The 18,201-nt window shown below is 40.5% G+C and overlaps 1 protein-coding gene across 3 annotated transcripts in view; it reads left to right on the forward strand.

The window, feature by feature from the left end:
* LOC140244213 (cytoplasmic protein NCK2-like) overlaps window positions 1-11,908 on the forward strand; it is a 29,138-nt gene extending 17,230 nt beyond the window's left edge. For 2 of the 3 annotated variants that reach the window (XM_072323849.1, XM_072323850.1), the window contains exons 2-3: window positions 8,118-9,076; window positions 9,486-11,908. In XM_072323849.1, the coding sequence (XP_072179950.1) occupies window positions 8,118-9,076; window positions 9,486-9,689 (1,163 nt within the window). In that variant the 3' untranslated portion in view covers window positions 9,690-11,908. Of the gene's footprint in view, window positions 1-4,422; window positions 5,256-8,117; window positions 9,077-9,485 lie in introns of those variants that run through there. The other variant, XM_072323848.1, reaches the window with a different exon arrangement.
* Window positions 11,909-18,201: the final 6,293 nt, after the last annotated feature.

An 18,201-nucleotide genomic window follows, 5' to 3' on the forward strand; every position in this document is an offset into this window, starting at 1 on the left:
TGAATTTGTGTTATCAGTAGGCTGTGCATGTCAGTTCCAGGATTGATGACTGCCAGTTTCCCCTAATTTTGCTGCTGTCATGCTGTTTGTTTGGAGCTCGAAGGTTTTCATCTAACGTCAGTGGTGTTCTTCCTTGCAAGGGAAACCAGTTTTGTTTGTCTATATAACAGCTACAACTGTTGTACAAGTAGGCATGGTAAAAAAAGATGAGTTTGCTTGATTTTGCTTTAATGTTTATATTACTGTTTTGTGTGGTTTGTTTTGACATGAGGAATGACGAACACATGTAGCACCACCTTACCACTTCTTCTCTGATACTTCAACCAACTTTAGAAGGCCAGCTACACAACTCGTATTGAAACAGCTCCAACATCTGTGCATTTAAAGCAGTGTCTACACACCTGCATGCTCAAATATTGTAGCCTGACATGACTGTTACTGCATGTTTGTAGAATTGTACGTACACTTGTACATCCATAATGGCTGACAAGATTACTGTTTGCTGTTGAATACTGAGTTCATAGCCTACAATGTATGAAATGCTGCTCCAGTGGGGCATCCTTTGTTAATAGTGTTTTGTTAAGGTGATGTACATGTATATGTACATTGTATACCAGACATTGAAAGTTATGAATCATGCATTTCATATGCTTGGTGTTGTTCATTGGGAAAGCTTCCAGCAAGCTATCTACGGTTGTACAGTATATGGGTTTGTCACAGTAACTTGGCATGAATGCTCAATGCTCTTAAAAGCTTTCCATTTCCTATGCAATTCCCACTTTAAAAGGGCAAGAGAAGTTCATAATTTAGCATTTGCTGAAGTAGTGAAGTGGGTCCATTGTAAATACTGTAGTTGCAGAATACAGTAGTTTTGCTAAAAATTTTGTTTTACATTTATGGCATACATTGTGTGGCAAGCCTCAGAGAGGGGGCCTTTGGAGACCCATCCAAACTGTTTGGAACTTTATATGCCTTTAGATTACCAAATTATACTATAAGTGTTCAGCAGCGAAGATTACAGACAATCGGAGATCTGTTCAAAAAAAAAAAAAAAAAAAAGGAAGAAAGAAAAGCTTGGCAGATTCAGTTTACATTAGAACAGGTCAAGAAAATTATGCGATCTCATTTGTCGAGAGCTGAGTGTTGATTTTTACTGGCTGCATGTTGCCTCACTGATGAGAGCCACTTTAAACATGTTTCCATGCACTTGTAGCAAAAGTTGGTGCATTACACAAGCATTCGTGCGCTCATAGAGAAACGGCTATTGGCTAGCTAACCATGCATCCAGTAACTGGATGCGAGGCTTGAAGTACTGGATGCATGGTCTTGTGTACAGAGCCAAAAGGAAACTGCATCCTGTAGCTTTGCCATCAGGTTACATGAATATTAAAAAAAGAAAGAAAAAAAAAGATGGAATTTCTGGCATGAAAAGAAGAAGAAGAAATTGTCCCCTATTCTACAAAATAGATAGTGCATGTCTTTCTGTACGTCAGTTGGAATAGTGTACAATATGTGCGGTAACTATGGAATCCAGTCATGGGATAAACATTCCATAGTTACCTGTACGTTCGTTATACACACAATTCCTACTGATGCTCTCAGACCTGTGCCTCATTTCTGTATGGATGGTTGCTGGATGAATCGAACAATTCCATTGGTGGAAGTGAATTATTTAGTTACTGAATTATACAGCAGGAGTGGTGTGTGGATAGATTTTTCTTGGGCTCATAGATAGTGTGCACTCCAGTTATAACACTCAGACATGGTTATAACAGTACAAATTCAGATCTCAATACTATTATCTTTACTGACTTTATGCCCATACCTTCATATTACTTTACCGGGTCAACTGAAACAAAGCTATAATGTAACATAGAAACCTTGCCAGTTCTGAGGACTTTGTTATAATGGAAGTTGCCTGTTGTGGTCAAACCTGCTGATCCCAAGCCCTATCACTGACGTGTCCACGATAACAGCTACAGTGTAGAGGGCCATTGAAAAGCAGTCTATGGAAGGGGAACGATTGCAGAGACTGAGTGTGTTCACACCTGACTCACGGTATGATGGTTTTCAGGAAATCAGACTTGTCCTGTTGACGTCTTTCGTAATACCCTAATATGCTTTGAACAGAGCTGCCTAATCTTCCTGATTCTGCACGGAAGGCTCTCTGTAAAAAGCAAACAAAGCAAACAACAACAATATTTTGCCAATTTAGAAATACCTATGATACATGTAACCCCCCCCCCCCCCCAAAAAAAAAAAAAAAAAATTGTGATTAACTTTTATGAGTTGAAATACACTAAAATCGGTATTTTCCTCGTTGCTAAATATTGGAACCTTTCAGATTTTGATGTGTAAATGTAAGCCGCCAAGACACAGTACAACTGTACAGGTACCAGTACCAAGTACACTTTTCACTGTAGAGCAGCTGAGGTGTTCATCTCCCTTTGGGCTCACCCCTCCCACTAAGCAGTTGTTAGTGTAATTCTTAGCTATATACCATAAATGGATTACCAAAAATAAGAATTCCCCACTCTGATTGAAAGTGATGTAAAACATCTCCTTTGCCAGGAGTCATCTTTGAGCTGCCTCTGTAGAGTACAATAGGGACTTAAAGATTTCGTGTCCAGAACGTGGAGATGACGTGATGATGTCATTTCATGATACTGCACATGCTCCAGGTTCTCTGGCACGTCCACCGCCAGAATTGAGAGCGCGTCCTCGAAGGATTTCACGTCCTCCAAGATAGTGAACGGGAGTGACGATGGCAGCGTGTGGAGCGTGTATTTGGCATGACGATTATGACGTCACCACATCTGTCGACTCATACTCACCGTTGACTGAAATCTGAAATGGTTTTACTCTGGTGTCGAGAGGAGTTACTGAGAACGTTGGCTTGCACTTTCAAGTGGCCGTAACACCGTCATGTCCACACAATTATGTGATGTGGTAATCCCCCAACACATACAAACGTACATGTAGTCTTTTCATCATTGATTTTTGTGTGTGTGTTTTTTTTTATAAATATGATGTTCATGAAAGAATACCATGATACATTTACCATACATGTAAGGTTGTTACAAGGAAAATAAGCTTGTGTATTCCAACTGTGTGTGAATGTGCACATCCTACATGTATGTACAAGTTGTGTAATATTATTGTCAAGTATTTATGGTTGATAAATTTGGGAATCCCCTTTGCCCACTGTCAAAGCCTTGCATGTTTACTTTGCAAAGACCTTTGAAAAGACCCATCCTGGTCTTGCCTTGTTTACTTCTGAGGTTTTGAAAACTTTTGTGGTACTTGTTTGCTCTTGGTGTGCATGCTTTTGTATTTGTGTAACATGAAACTTGGAAGTCGGGCTGTAGCATGTGCAAGGAATGATGGGTTGTGTTAAGTGATTGATTGTATTCAGTGTAATCGGCATGCACGGAAGCACTTAACTGGCATTCAAGAAGAGCTTGACTTTTTGAACTTTTTAAATGGTTGCCAGTATCTACATGTAGGAACCATCCATGAATGACTGAAAGCAAGTTTAACAAGTGGCACACATTTCTTTTTGTTGATAATGCTTTAAATAGCCATTTCAGGACATGGCAAAAGGAAGAAATTTTATAAATGAAATAAAAATATTTGATTTTATGAATAAAATATTTCTATATCACTTGCTTTGAAGGGGTATTGAGGGGTATTGTGACAAGAGTTACGTATTTTGAACAGGCAATTGCCAATTCATTTTAATTGCCCTACATTTAGGTTCAGTTGCCCTTGGCAAGTGGGTTTATGGTGCTCTGCAGCTCAGAAAAATGTTCACATTGATTTTAGAACAAGGTCAGAGGACATTTCACAAGGGGCCAAGGAAAATTTGTCATCATACAGCTGTAGCTCCTTTTACAAAGTACAGCTGTACAGTTTAAGTATTGGCTGGACAAGTGGGGCATATGAAAATTGCACGGCTGTGTATTGTGAGAAGAAAACACTGATTGGCAGACACATGCTACACATGGGCCACTTCCTCAATAGCTGGATGCCACCTGCCTGCTTCCTACCCCCCTCCCTACCTCATTCTGCCCCCACCCTGAGGGAAGTGATTGGCTCTGGCTGGCGCTAGAACTGATATACCACAGTGACACATTTCCATCGTACGCAATAAGCTGTTGCGCTAATTGCGCAGCAGCGCTACAAAAGCATTGGGTTGTGTATGTGTGTATGTACAGTTGTATGTGTGTGTATGTGTGTGTGTATGAGAGAGAAAGTGAAAGATGAAACAGAGGGCGGGGGGGGGGGGGGAGAGAGAAGGAGAGAGAGTTAGAAAGAGAGAGAGAGATCTTGCACAGTGGCATTGACTTGGTGTACTGCAATGAATGTGCTTTACATCACTGAGCCAAGGAGGTGCACTTGAAGTACACCACATAACACACATCTGAATGAGCTCGCTCCATGTGCTTGTTGTTGCAAAATTGCCTGTGTTGTCGGTTGTGTAAAAGTGGCGGATTTTGGAGAGTTAACCCTTTAAACATAGGGATGCATCACTCGTCTGCTGCAGTGATGTGGAATTCCATAGAGTAGGAGTGAGTTATGTAGCCGGATCCTCTACGTGTACAAGGCGTGGACAACTCTGTTGTAATCACTGGCAGTTACGAAGTGCATGATGTTGCTACTGGTTGTGTTCTTGAGAGAATGAGCACTGCCTGCTAGTCCCATGTGGTAGCAAGGGATGAACAAGATCTGGCTTTCCACTCCCTGTGAACCTGTTCCATAACCAGGGAGTCAAACACCGAGATTACGTACAGATAGCAAGGCCAAATTCCGTACTCGTGCCTTCAATATAATGAAGTGAGCTCCTGGTTGTTAGATTTGTAATCTCTTTTGTCGCCTTTTGGAAGTATTTTGCCTTCTTTCGTTTGTTTGATGCGTATGTTCCTGCCGGCCTGAAATGTTAGAGCAGTACCTGGATGTTATACAGGAAATAGCATGTGTTGAAAGACTTCTGTGCCCCACTTTTTTTTTTTTGTATGGACTACGGCTACATTAGTTGGCTTCATTGTGAAGAACACCGGAAAGCTTGGACTGACCACTTGATGACGTCACTGCCCGAAGGGGGATCCACTGACTTCTTCATTCAAGTACTTCTACTTTCTACTCCTCATTTCGCTAGTTCATTTCTGACATTCTGGTTGTGACGACTTCCGTGAAGGATGGTTGTTTAATTGTCAAGTGCTTCCATTAGCACAGCAGAATGTTCGACATAAACGGCAAGTATAGTCATTAGGAGAGGGCTTACTGATATCCGACCGTTGTAAAAGACACATGATATGTATGTGATACTGTACTCAAAATGGCAGGTGATTTCAATGTGTGTTAACACGACTGATGGGTGATAGTGACAGCAGATTTGCCTTTACAATGTTTCAATCTCCAGTCTATGTTTACTACATGACTGCTGTGAATGGGAATGCTTTATTTCTTTTCAATAGAATGATGTCAGGGTGCAGAATGTTATACACTGAACATTTCTGTTTTTATAACTTTCTTATCTAATGATGGATGCACCAAAACTTTAAAAATTCCTTCTTTTTTGGGGGACAAAATAAGTAGGCATGGATGATATTCTCTTTTGACAAAGATAGCACGTAAACATTGTAGGTAAATTATTTTCAATATTCACGTTTTGTATAAAACACTTTGATGCCTAGCCCTGTGTTTGGATTCTTTGGCTTTGAAAATAATTTTCAAAGCCAAAGAATCCAAACACAGGGCTAGGCATCAAATATAATATTTTTGCATTATGAAGTTTTTCAATCTTTTAAGCTTTGGCACAGATACTTCAATACTATATTGAACTGATGTCATTGATGGAAGGGAAATGAGAAAGTCGATAGGTGAATTGTGGTATCATTTAAAATGACCAGTTGTGAAGCATGCCTTCCTACAGTGCAGTGGAAACTTGTGCAGTGGACTCATCTCACATACATTGTTTATTGCAGTATTCCCCTGGTAAAACTTGGTCATTACAGAACACATTATTGGCATCTGCACTGTTTACTGTACATAATAAAGTTAATAGTCAATATATTTACATTTTAATTCTAGATTGCTTCTTAATGGATGGACAAGTTGTGATATTCCTCGCCACTCTATCCCCAAAGTTTCTAGGCTTTCCTGTAAGATGGGAAGATGTTTTATACTTGTTTTCCTTCCGTGTGTGTGTGTGTGTGTGTGTTTGTGTGTTTAACTTGCCTTTACCTTCATTTATTTCATATGCCTTTGGTGTGAATGCAAAGCATCCACTCTCAGGAGAAGATACATGTCATACACCCCTTTCTTACTTTGAGAAACAGTCATAGTGCATGATCTACTTCAGGTGGTATGCATTACACCCGTCCCTTTTCACATTGTAGGAATTTGTGCGTCCTCTTCCCTGAAAAAGGCAGATATATTGTTACAGGTGCACAATGTATGATTCATCCCTTGGCTAGGAGATGAATGTCATTCTCAATGGCTTACATACGCACAAATTAATGTCGCGCACAAAGGAATGGGGGATTATTCACTGACACGACTGTAGTATCAGTGTCATTGCGGCATTGATTACAGCTTGAAATAGTGGCATCCTTAGTCATGTCTTTAGTCATATGCAGAGAGAGACATAAATGCCACTTGTTGTACACTTGTAGATAACTAATTTCTGCTGATAGATTGCCTTACGAAGCCCATCATAATTGCGTTTTCTCTGTGGTGATTATTAATAACTTTGTGATTACCTGTGGTATTGCCATTGGTAAGGGAGGGTCTGTGAGTGTTTAAGTAGAAGATAACTTCTGGAGGAGAACTAACAATAAGTAGCAATGCCACAAAAATCAGGTGTGTCTACAGGTGTATGTGTGTGTTTGTGTGTCTTAATTCTGTGTAGCAGGGCATACAATAAGTAGCAATGTCACAAATATCGGGTGTGTCTACAAACAGTGTATGTGTTTGTTTGTGTGTCTTAATTCTATACAGCAGGGCATAAATAATTGTAGCTCCTTTCTGTTGTGTGTCGTTGTGGCATATTTTTAGAGACTTGTAAATGCCAATGCATGACACATGTCACTGTCATCTGGAGCAATGAACATGCTAGCATCGTAAGATAAAGTCAAATAGGTCCCAGAAGCTACATTGCTGTGGTTTGTGCCACATCTTGTTTCCAAAAAAAATTCAAGTGGCTTCAGTTATAAGCCAGTTTACCTCGACCCAAGCCAAGAACATTTTCTGAGTGACGTTCATGGAAGCTTCTCTTACATGTGCAACAGATGCAAAACACTTTATACTGTAGGTGTACCATTCATTTGCAGTTACATGCACACCAAGATAAGTAAAGACAATGACGGCTTATGAAAGCTGCTCACAGTGTGTAGATATAATACACCTCACTTTCACTCGAGTCGCTCTACTCCCTTTCAGGGGAGTGTTGAGAGCCTGGTGCATTCCATATTTTATAAGTGTGGTTTGTTCCCTGGGAAAAGATGCTAAGAGGAACCGCATGAATTTGTGATGGTTGGCAACCTGTCGTGGCATAAACCTGGCATACTGCTAGCCTTAATCCTGTAAATGTTCGCCAGTATGCTTTGATGGCTGGAATGGAGGATGTATGTTAGCTGCTACCAGATTGTATATGATGCCAGGCACACAGAATTCTCCCCCCCCCCCCCCCCCCCACCCAAGAGTTATTTTTCAGATTGATTCTCTCTTGCTGAATTACAACATATGGACTGCTGTTGCAATACATTGAACACAATATATGCTTGGAGTCAATGGAGACTGTTCTTTCTTTTGTTGTCAGTCATTTCTTCCTGTGATTTCAATAACTGGTAGCTGTAGTTCATCAGAAGATGTTGCATATTAAAGAATTCATTATAAGCAGTCTTGCCCAAATAGTGATCTTGGACATACCAGTGGATTTCAAGCAGGCTGAATTCAAGCTCCGCATATGTGAAACAAAAATGATTACAGGAATACATACATTAGATACAATTAGACAGTCACTTTGACATTCAGTGTACATGCAGTGGTATAATGCTGTTACTGTATAATGCGGCTGATTTTAACGGAAGTGTCTGATTTTTATCTCACTGCAGAGATGACGGAGGAGGAGGCCGTGCTGGTAGTCGCCAAGTGGGACTATGACTCCAAGCAGGACGAGGAGCTCAGCATCAAACGTAACGAGAAGCTCCGACTCATCGATGACTCCCGATCATGGTGGAAGGTCAAGAAACTGACTGGCAATGGCCAGTGTGGCTATGTCCCCTCAAATTACGTGAAGAGGGACAAGCTAGGCTTTGTGGAGCGAATCCGAAAGGGCATATCGGGGAAGCGCGGCGGCCGGCCGACCAATCCACCCATGCCGCAGTCCCCCGCGGAGAACTTGCAGCCGCACAACGCGGTCCACCCCGGTGATAACTCGTTTTCGCAGCTAGCGCAGGTCATTTTTCAGTACAAGGCAGCTCAGGATGACGAACTTAACCTGAACAAGGGGGACATGGTTAATGTGCTAGAGAAGTCCGGCGACGGCTGGTGGCGCGGTGAGTGCAACGGTGAAAGCGGGTGGTTCCCGTCAAACTATGTGAGCGAGAAAGACACAAGCTTGCCCAACAGTCAGATCTCATTAGGTAGTTCCAAGGGTGAGGAGAGCTACGTTCCAGAGGACTTTGTTCAAGGTGTGAGGACTCTGTACGCCTTCAAAGGGCGCAATGACGAGGAATTGAACTTTGAGAGTGGTGAGGCTCTGGATATCATCTCCAATTCCTCGGACGACCTCGACTGGTGGAAGGCTCGCAACAAGCACGGGCAGATAGGACTAGTGCCCCGCAATTATGTGGAGGTGGTGCCCAATGCCGCCCCCGTCTTTAAGCAGATGTTCATCGAGGACGCCGTGCCAAAGCCTCCCGACCTGCCGCGAGACAACAACATGGTCCCTTCGGTGGGGCTCCTCGACAGGGATTGGTTTCATGGAAGGATAACGCGGCAGGAGTCGGAGAAGGTGCTCCACTGCCAGGGAGAGAGCGGTCTTTTCCTTATCCGAGAAAGTGAAACGATGGTAAGTCTCTCTGGTAAAAACAGCTAATTTTAGAAAAATCTTAACAATCTCTCTCTGTCAGCTCATTGGTGCATTGGAAAATGCCAGTAATGTCTTCTATTTGGTAAGGTGATTTGGAGGTTGAAGTTTTTGAGCACTTTGTTGATTAGCATCAATCAGATGTGCTTTTGTGGGATAAACAAACAAAATAGTAAAGAACAAACATGCAGCAAGATTGCAGATGTAAATCCCTGACCTCGCATGGTTTCAGGTTTAAGAATTTCTTTGTGGAAGTAGTTTAATTGAAAGTGAAAGAATGCTTGTTTTGTGCTGAACCCAGAATGGACACAGTAAACACATTATTTCGTATCATTTTATTTCTCCTTGGATGTACTTGAGATAGTATTTAAATATCTTGTTTTCTCTGCAGCCTGGGGATTTTGCTGTATCGGTCAAAGCCCCGGATAGAGTGAAGCATTTCAAGGTTACGCAGACAGACAAGAAATACTGCATCGGACAGCGCAAGTTTGATACATTAGATGAACTGGTTGACCACTACAAGCGCTCGCCAATCTTCAGCTCGGACGACGGTATGCTGAAACTTTATCTGACACGTCCTATCCCGGTAGATTAATCTACAAAGCCATGGGCTATAGGATCGAACTGCGTGACAACACACAGGAGTGTTGCAAAGTTTTGCTGCATCAGAATGGAATGGAACATTCTGACTGAACAGAATCTTGGAACTGCCCCCTTCGTGAAATGGTCGTGCCCGTGCAATTCCAACCTGCAAACTGTACTCCCCGTGGGATAGGCAGCGCCCCATCCCCGTCGGATTTTGAGTCTGGCCATTCCTATGAGTGTAGACAACGAACTGCCCACAAATCTAGAACTCGTGTAGAATGTGGCTGGATCTAAGTACATGCAGGAGGAATGCAGAGATGCCCTTATTTGGCCGAGAAAATGTGCAGGATTTCCAGATTCTCTGTGCTATGAACGCGTCAACCCGAGATGACATCTCGTGTAGGTGGTGGCCCTGTCTTTGCGAAGGAAAAGTTGATGGACATAGGTGATAATACAACTCAACAGGAAATGGTATTTCATAAGGAGCATAAGTGTAAAGACGGAATGGAGCAGAAAGGGTCTGAGTATCATAGGAGATTGATCAAATTAAGGTGCAATATAAGTCTTGCTACCCCAGTAGGATACAATTCATGTTGGCGTCGTCTCAATACGCATGATAAAAGAGTAGATATAGACATATGATAATTCAATACCGTGATTTGATTTTTGACATGATAAAGATATATGGTTATATCCTTTTTTTATGATTCATATTGTACAGGACAGCTAGGGGTAATTTCTTTTCGTAACTTACGAAGGTCAAGAACGTGTAAATGACCTGCTTGTCCAAGTTTGGTATGTCTTCTTTCGTAGATTCTCCACTTCAGATTTTGTCCACCAGAAACCAGTGAATATTGATACAAATCATGGTCCTGACAAAGATTTCAGTTAAGATACAACTCTGTCAACCACCATTGTGCATATATAACAAAACCACCAGGGAATGCTGGATGTTTTGTTTTTGTTTTTGTTTTCAAATCAAGGGCCTTGAAAGAAGACTAGGAGTGTGAATTATGTAGGATACTATGCGCATGATTTCAGGCCTGTTCTGAATAAGTGACTACAGTCTAACAGCAGCAGTCAAAGTAGCTGCAACTGTTTTTGTTTGTGTGCAAGGCTGAACGGAGGCACAGTGGTAATGTTCAAATGTTGTAGGAGATAAAAGCAGTGTCGTTGACTCATCAGGTACTTTCCACGTAGCCAGCCAAGCAAATGTTTAGATCCCTATTTGAGTGGAAGCCTTGAAACATGCCGACTTGGCTTTTTCACTCGGGGGGAAGGTCCCAGGAGCATGCATGCAAGGCACCGATAACTGTGTGCTGGGTTCAGCTAGGGAGAGAACTGGAGAGCACTGTCACAACAGTTGGTCGTTGGGAAGAGTTGACTAGTGGGACATATGAGGGAAGAGTTTTGTGTGCTTTGTTTACACTGATGACAACTCCACAGTCATGGGGAAATATTCAATTCTGCAGCCTCCCCTTCCCACCCATCCCCTTTAAATTTACTAGCAAGATGCAGCTACACCGTAGTGTCAGATGTAGTTTTTGTTGACACTGTTGGTTTGGACAGCTGCAGCAGTGGTCTGTCTTTAGAAAATGGATTATTCATAACAAGAAGCGGGAGAAAAGTATGTACTTCAGCTTTAAGGAAAATCTGATTCGAGCAGTTTAGCAGTGGCTCACCCATTTGTTGGCAATTTGTCTTTGCCAGCTAGTGTAAAGACCCAATTTGAGGGAGTACATCCTTTGAGTGGCTTCTACTTAAGTACTCCCAGAAGGGTTGTAATCAAGTACAATAATGGTATTCTGGCACCCAGCATTAAGTGTCTCATGAGAGGCAATCTATATGTTTGAATTTTGAAAGATCACTTAAGTGGTGGTGGTTGTAGAAATCATCACATGGCTATTAGAGGCAATTTGATTCCGACTGTAATCGTTTTCCTGACCCCAGTGCCAAATGACCAATGTCTGTCCGTAAAGTGTCCTGTTTGAGCGAGAAGAGGTAGAAACCTCAAAAATCTCATGTGGGAAGTCTTGATGCAGGAAAATTGAAATCTAATTTACTCGATGAAACCAAATCTGATATTTTCTTTCCCAGGCTTGCCCTTGTGTGTGGAATGCCATGGGGGTTTGAGGGATCGCTTGTAGTACGTGCGGAGATTCCTCGGTGTCTTTTGGAATGAGGGTGATCTGCACTGCAAGTCTGAATGATTAATGATTGAGGAAAGAAAGGGGTATCTCTTGGTGTGTGTGTGTGTGTGTGCACATTATCCCTCTCTTACACAACCATGCACCCAGGCGCTATTTACGGCAGCGATTATGGGATCATGTGGCCCACGTCACCGTGGTAACGGGCTGACATTTGATGCTTGTCGCAACGCCTCCTGTGTGATTCATGAGGAAGAGTGATAAAAAGGTTTCAAGTTTTTTTAATCGTCCCGTGCGTGGAATTGCGCACTAATTGACCAAATTTCGATTTGCTTGCCACAGAAAAAGGCCTCAGTGACACTGTTGCTGGGCACTACAGAGAGACAAGGGGGAGAAATCTTGGCAACGATATTTCAGGAAATCCCTTGCTGCCAGCTTGTGAATTGAGAAGGAACAGAAAACGACGATTGGGCATTAAAGCTAAAGTTGATTCCAATCCAAGTGTGTCAAGCACAAATCACCATTGAAAAAGAAAAGCTGTTTTTTCTTTATTGAGTAAAATTTTCTTTGGTTCATGAGTGGCTCCTTCTCATTGTGCTGTGCTGTTGTTACCGCACGGTAGACTGCAGAATCATAATCGGCGTTCATAATCAGGTATTACTGCAAATTGCTTTGGTATGAACCCGTGAACAGATCAAATGAGATCATGTGCTGTTGACATGCTTATCCTCTTAAAAATTTTTCACAAAAGTTCTAATTTCTCCCTCAGTATTGAAAATAGGCACATGAAATTAAATGTAGAGCGACAAAGAAAAACCCCACACCCACACATGGTGGACAAAAAGAAGAAGAAAAAAAATGGGACCTTTCGCTATAGCAGTAGGAACAGCATGAAGGTGATTAAGATTCAAGGGAAGACTTGTCCCACTTTGTGCTGATCAGACTACAATACCACAGAGATCAAGTACTCTTTAACTCGACATCCTCTCGGTTTACAGGTTAGATCAGAGTCTCTGTGTGAGGGGCAAGGCTGGATTGGATTTGTGTCAGGTCATAACACCCATCATATCCAGGATAATCCTGCTACTACAGCAATGATGGTAATGACTTGTTTCCCCAACCCCCCCACGCGGCAGAGATTCTGTGGTACTGTAGTAGATTTCACCCTCGCGAGACAATGGTGATGAAGAAAGGATAGAATCAGACGGAGAGAAGATGGAAGAAATAGAACAGGTCGTCGCAGCGCTACATGGCATTGATTACACATGCCATTGGTGCTGGTGTGAATACCTCATTAGCGATGATTTATCCCGATGACTCCTCGCTTCCTTCAGTGACTCCCCACTCCCCCCCCCCCCCCTTTCCCCAATTTCCTGATTCTCCCTCACCCCTTCCTGGCAGCCATGGGCACATTTTATCAGTTGCTTCCTACTCCACCATGTGTTGGAAAAACAAAAATTCCAAACGAGATAGTCCCGCACGACGCAAAAAAATATCCTGCGTACACTCATTCCTTGTTTTACGGCTCACATCAAGATTTTTAAATGGAGAGATTTGCAAAAATTGGAGGTAGAAATAATTTATTATTGACGGCTTCTGATGCTTACGTTTAATAGCTGCTGCCTAATCAGCCCCCCCCCCCCCATGAGTCGGGGGGGGGGGGGCCTCTAAAGCCAAGCATTGTATTTTCCCCACAGGAAGGATAAATGTCAATCTGTCAGTTACATACTTTATGGAAAGTTTCAGTTATGGAAAGTTTCAGTTTTGTTTGTGGTTAAAGTTGCCTCTTTCAAATAACCAGAAGAATTTTTAAAGTGGAGACCTTAAGGTAATGTGATAAAGTTTCAGAGAAGTAGGGAAATTCACCATAGCTTCAATCTATTCTTGCTGTTTCCTGTACTTTGAATGATAGATTCACACATGGCCTTTAGTGTAGATAAATGTGGATTGTGTGACTTTTTTCTATCTCTCTCTTCTTCTTTTTTTTTCTTTTTTCTTTTTTTGAAAAGTGGCATTATGACATATGTAAAAAAAAAAATGAGGTAAAATCTGACTTGGGTGGAGTGGGATGTACTCATTAGTTGTCTAGTGGATTTGTATCTATGCACATGGGGTATGTTTCTTGAATAATGGTGCTCTTAAGAAAACTTGGTATATGTTTGCTCATTTTGTGTTTTGTTTTTTTAACCGAAACAACAGCTTTTCATGATATGGAATGATAAAAGATATATCCTGCAATCATTCAGCCTGTTTCCATGTGATGTGTACCATAATCTGTAAACCTCATGTAAATTAGTGTCTAAAGTGTAGAAACTGCTATTTATTTTGTTGTATATGTATAAATACACTTACCCAGCGTCATGCCCTTTCTCATGCCGATGTGTGTACATACAGTCATCATTATGTCATCCATCTCTTTAACTGTAAATATTTTTTGAGAACATTGTGAAATCTAGGATAATGAAAAGCTGCTAAATGTATAGCTCTCACTCACATCTTAAAGCATCGATTGTGAGTCATAAAACATGTTAACTCTCCATCTAATCATTTAAATCGTCGCGCTCTTAGGAACCCCCGTTGTGATATTTTCAGTCATCAAAAGAGAGATGAAAATGTCATTGGTTGGTTTCTGCATCGTGATGGCCTAAAAGCCATCACAGAAAAACATTGTATCACTGCTGCAAGTAATGGATAAAGATTGTAAACCTAATAGAAGTGTTTTTTTTTTTTTCCTCCAGTCTCTGGATTAATGAGATATTCCATCCCCTGAAATTGTGGTGGATTGTAACAACCTGTTTGTTCTCTTTCGCTTCTGTCCATCTAAAACATCTATGGTGTCCATGCCGACATCAAGATGTTATGGTGACCAAAACATGAACAAAAAGAGAAATATCAAAGTGTTACTATTTTCATGAATTCAAGGACTATACCTTCAGTCAACTGAATTATACAAATCTACATGAGTGGAAATTTTAAACTGCCAGTCAAACGTTTCTTTTTAAAGCCATCCACTTGGAAGATATGTTACTGTGTGTGCTCCTTTCCCCTTATCGAGGAATATTCACAAGAAAACACCAGTCGCCTAATAAAACTTTGGGGTTTTCCCTCGATGATGGGCAGTTATCAAGATCGTTAAGATCAAATTCTTGTTCTTTAAGGTCTTTGTGCATTTCTGTCTCTGAATGTGATATTGGTGCATTCTACATGGTAAGCCATATGACAATAAAATCATCTTTACCCCTAAATTTGTATGAAAATATAGGTGTAGGGGTAAAGAAATTCCATGTTTCCACAAGACTTGTCCTAATGCTTGTCTTCAGTCGAGGTTATGAAACCACAGTGGTGTATTAAATGATCCCAACAGCCTCAAACACTGCACTGCCATGATATCAGCAGATTTTTTATTATTATTATTATTATTTATTTTTTTTTATCTTGCATGTGTAAAGAGTCAGTGTGTTATACAGCCAATCCACCTGTATATGTAGTATTTTATTACTAGTATAATAATTGTTGTAATCATTATCATCATGTTAGTATAATTTTGTCTATAGATGTGTATTGCGATGAGGGAACCCTGCATCGTGTGAGATGATTGGGATATTGCATGTTTTAACAGAGAAAGAGAGAGAGAGAGAGAATTAAGAAGTCCAGGGCCTAGGTGGGATAAGTTTCACATCAAGTTTTGTTAGTTTGTGGTGCAGACATGAAAAGAAGCTATTCACTGCTATTTATTGCACCCTGGTATGAAACATGGGATTCAAATACATCGTCATGGTAACTCAGATGAGGGGAGCTGACATATCTTTTCTTTTTTTGTTGTTGTTTTGTTTTGTCTTGTCTTGTTTTAAATTGGGTTGTTGGTGTGATGGAAATGACGGTGAATCGCCATCAGATAACCCATGCGCTCTTTGCAGGTCACAAGAATAATTTCTTCTGACAAGTTCCGAAGGTGTTCAGGAACGACAGTACACAAATAGCATTTGTTGGTTTATTTTAGGACTGCAATTCTAATGTTAAAACTGCTTTGTAGTTTAAAAAAAAAAATTATTTATGCCATTTCAGGCTCCTGTGGTTATTGAAGCCATCTTGAGACACCATGAAACGAAAGGTTGGTGTATGTTCCATTCTACCCAAGCTGCATAAAGTCCTATTCTATGCCAACTATCTGTGTTATAGTTTATCTGATGAGAAGCACCCTCTGTGGTCATGTTGTATCGGTGAGATCAGATTGGGTGGTCTTTGACAGCGTATATGCTTGTTAAAAAAAAGAAAGACTTTAATTGTTCATTTAATGGGACTTCGTAACATATGGGAATATTATGCAGACATTTATGGAGATGTATTTGCATTAAAAACAAAATGTATTTGCTGATCACATGATGTCATTATGCCGAGTTCGAGAATTATATCAAGTGAGTGATGAATTAAAATTGTTGTTCATTTTCAATGGAGATAGCCTGCATTGTGTTCTATTTTTGTTCAAGCATTCTCTTCCGACATTGCACTTGTATAATGGTGTCCATGCCAATTCTGGTAGGATAGTGTGAATATACTGTAAAACCAGAAAAATTCACAGCATGAAACTTTTCCAAAATTGGAGCCGACAGACTTTTTCATGGCATGAAACTTTTGCAGATTGCTGACAATGATGGTGTAGAGTGTGGTATTGGCGTGCAATGTATTGTTCAGACAAAAACATTGGTGCGCATTTTACTCGCACGAATCTGAGCTCCTCACGATTTTGCAAAAAAAATAAAATAAAATCATGTGCGCAAAAATTTCTGGGTTTACAGTATTAAAGGTATCGTATAGTTTTGGTTGAGACCTAGTTTCAGGTTTCTAACATTTTTTTGATGAGATAATGAGAAACCTCTCATGAAATATGAAAGAGCATGTAATTCCATGAAGAATTCAATGTTTATTTGATGAAAATTGGTTTTAAAATGGCTGAGATATCCAAATCAGAGTGATTCTAATAAAATGTAGGACCCACATTTTGTTATGATCTCTTTGTTTTGCTTTGTTTTTGGATGTTTTAGTAATTCCAAACCCGATTTTCATTAAATAAACTTTGAATTCCTCTTAAAATGGTATGCTCTGTACTATTTCATAAGTGTTTTCTTGGTATCTCGCAAAAACTTAAAAGCCCAATTCTCATCTCCACCAATACTGTACCATCCCTTTAAAATCTACCAAGTCTCAAGACAGGTTTTTGTTGTATGGTACTGTGTCGCTTTATTATAACATTTACTACTTGATATGTGCACAGGTGCGAGTACTGTTAGTTTAGATGCAGTGCACTCGAAGATATTTATGATGGTGCAACATGCACAAAGTGCAGCCGAGTGCATGTTGCATATTATTTCGAACATGATGAGTGATCTGATTCTCCACTAACATTGCAAACACATTCATGTGCATTATTTATTTCATAAAATGGGTCTATGAATTTTCTTTTTATTGATTGATTGATTGCTTTATTGTCCACTATGGAAATTTTTTGTACATTGGATACTACAGCAAATATACCTAAAATACACTACAAGAATACCCAAATCAAAAAGTGCAACTGAAACAAAGTCATATTGACATATAATAAAACATACGCCATAACAATATAATACATTGACCTGACATTTACAACCCAAACAAACACTATTAAACATATATCTTACTTATTACATACCTTTATGTGAGCTTACCAGTCACAGGGGTGGACCCAGGAATTTTGTAAAGGGGGGGGGGGGGGGGGGGGGCGCAAGTAATATTTCTAGTGCTACTTCCGGGTTTCATTTCATTTTTTTTCTTTTTATTTCTTTTGTTTTTAACGAAAAATAAAGGGGGGGGGGGGGGGACGTGCGCCGGTTGCGCCCCCCTCTGGATCCGCCACTGCAGTCAGCTACAGGCACAACTTGCTCAGAAGCCAAGATGTCTCAAGCAATGTTCCAAACACAGTGAACGCCAAATTATGTACATTCTTCAATTAAAGCGTTGTGGTAGATGTTTTAAAGGTAATGAAAAATAGATAATAGAAATTGCTGAGTGCATGCTTGGAAATGATTAGGTTTGTGTCTGGAGAAGTATGGATATTGTGATGTCAGAGAAATGCAGTTATGCTTTTTTTCGCTGCACACTTTCTGCATTGCTGTGCATGTTGGTGGGGAAAAAAGAGTGCACAGGACTAATTTCAGCACTTCTGAATAGCTACATGCTTTAACCATTTACAATCTTTGTTATTGTTTTGCAAGGTAGAGTGAAAATTATTATTCATTTGAGCCTTGTAAGGTTCAGATTTGTTTGTGTTGGTTGAAGAATTTTCAAAATAACTTGAAAAAATTATGGTTATTGCTGAATTTATTTATAGTGCTTTTA

Source organism: Diadema setosum, chromosome 21, assembly GCF_964275005.1.
Source record: "Diadema setosum chromosome 21, eeDiaSeto1, whole genome shotgun sequence".
Classification (NCBI taxonomy): domain Eukaryota; kingdom Metazoa; phylum Echinodermata; class Echinoidea; order Diadematoida; family Diadematidae; genus Diadema; species Diadema setosum.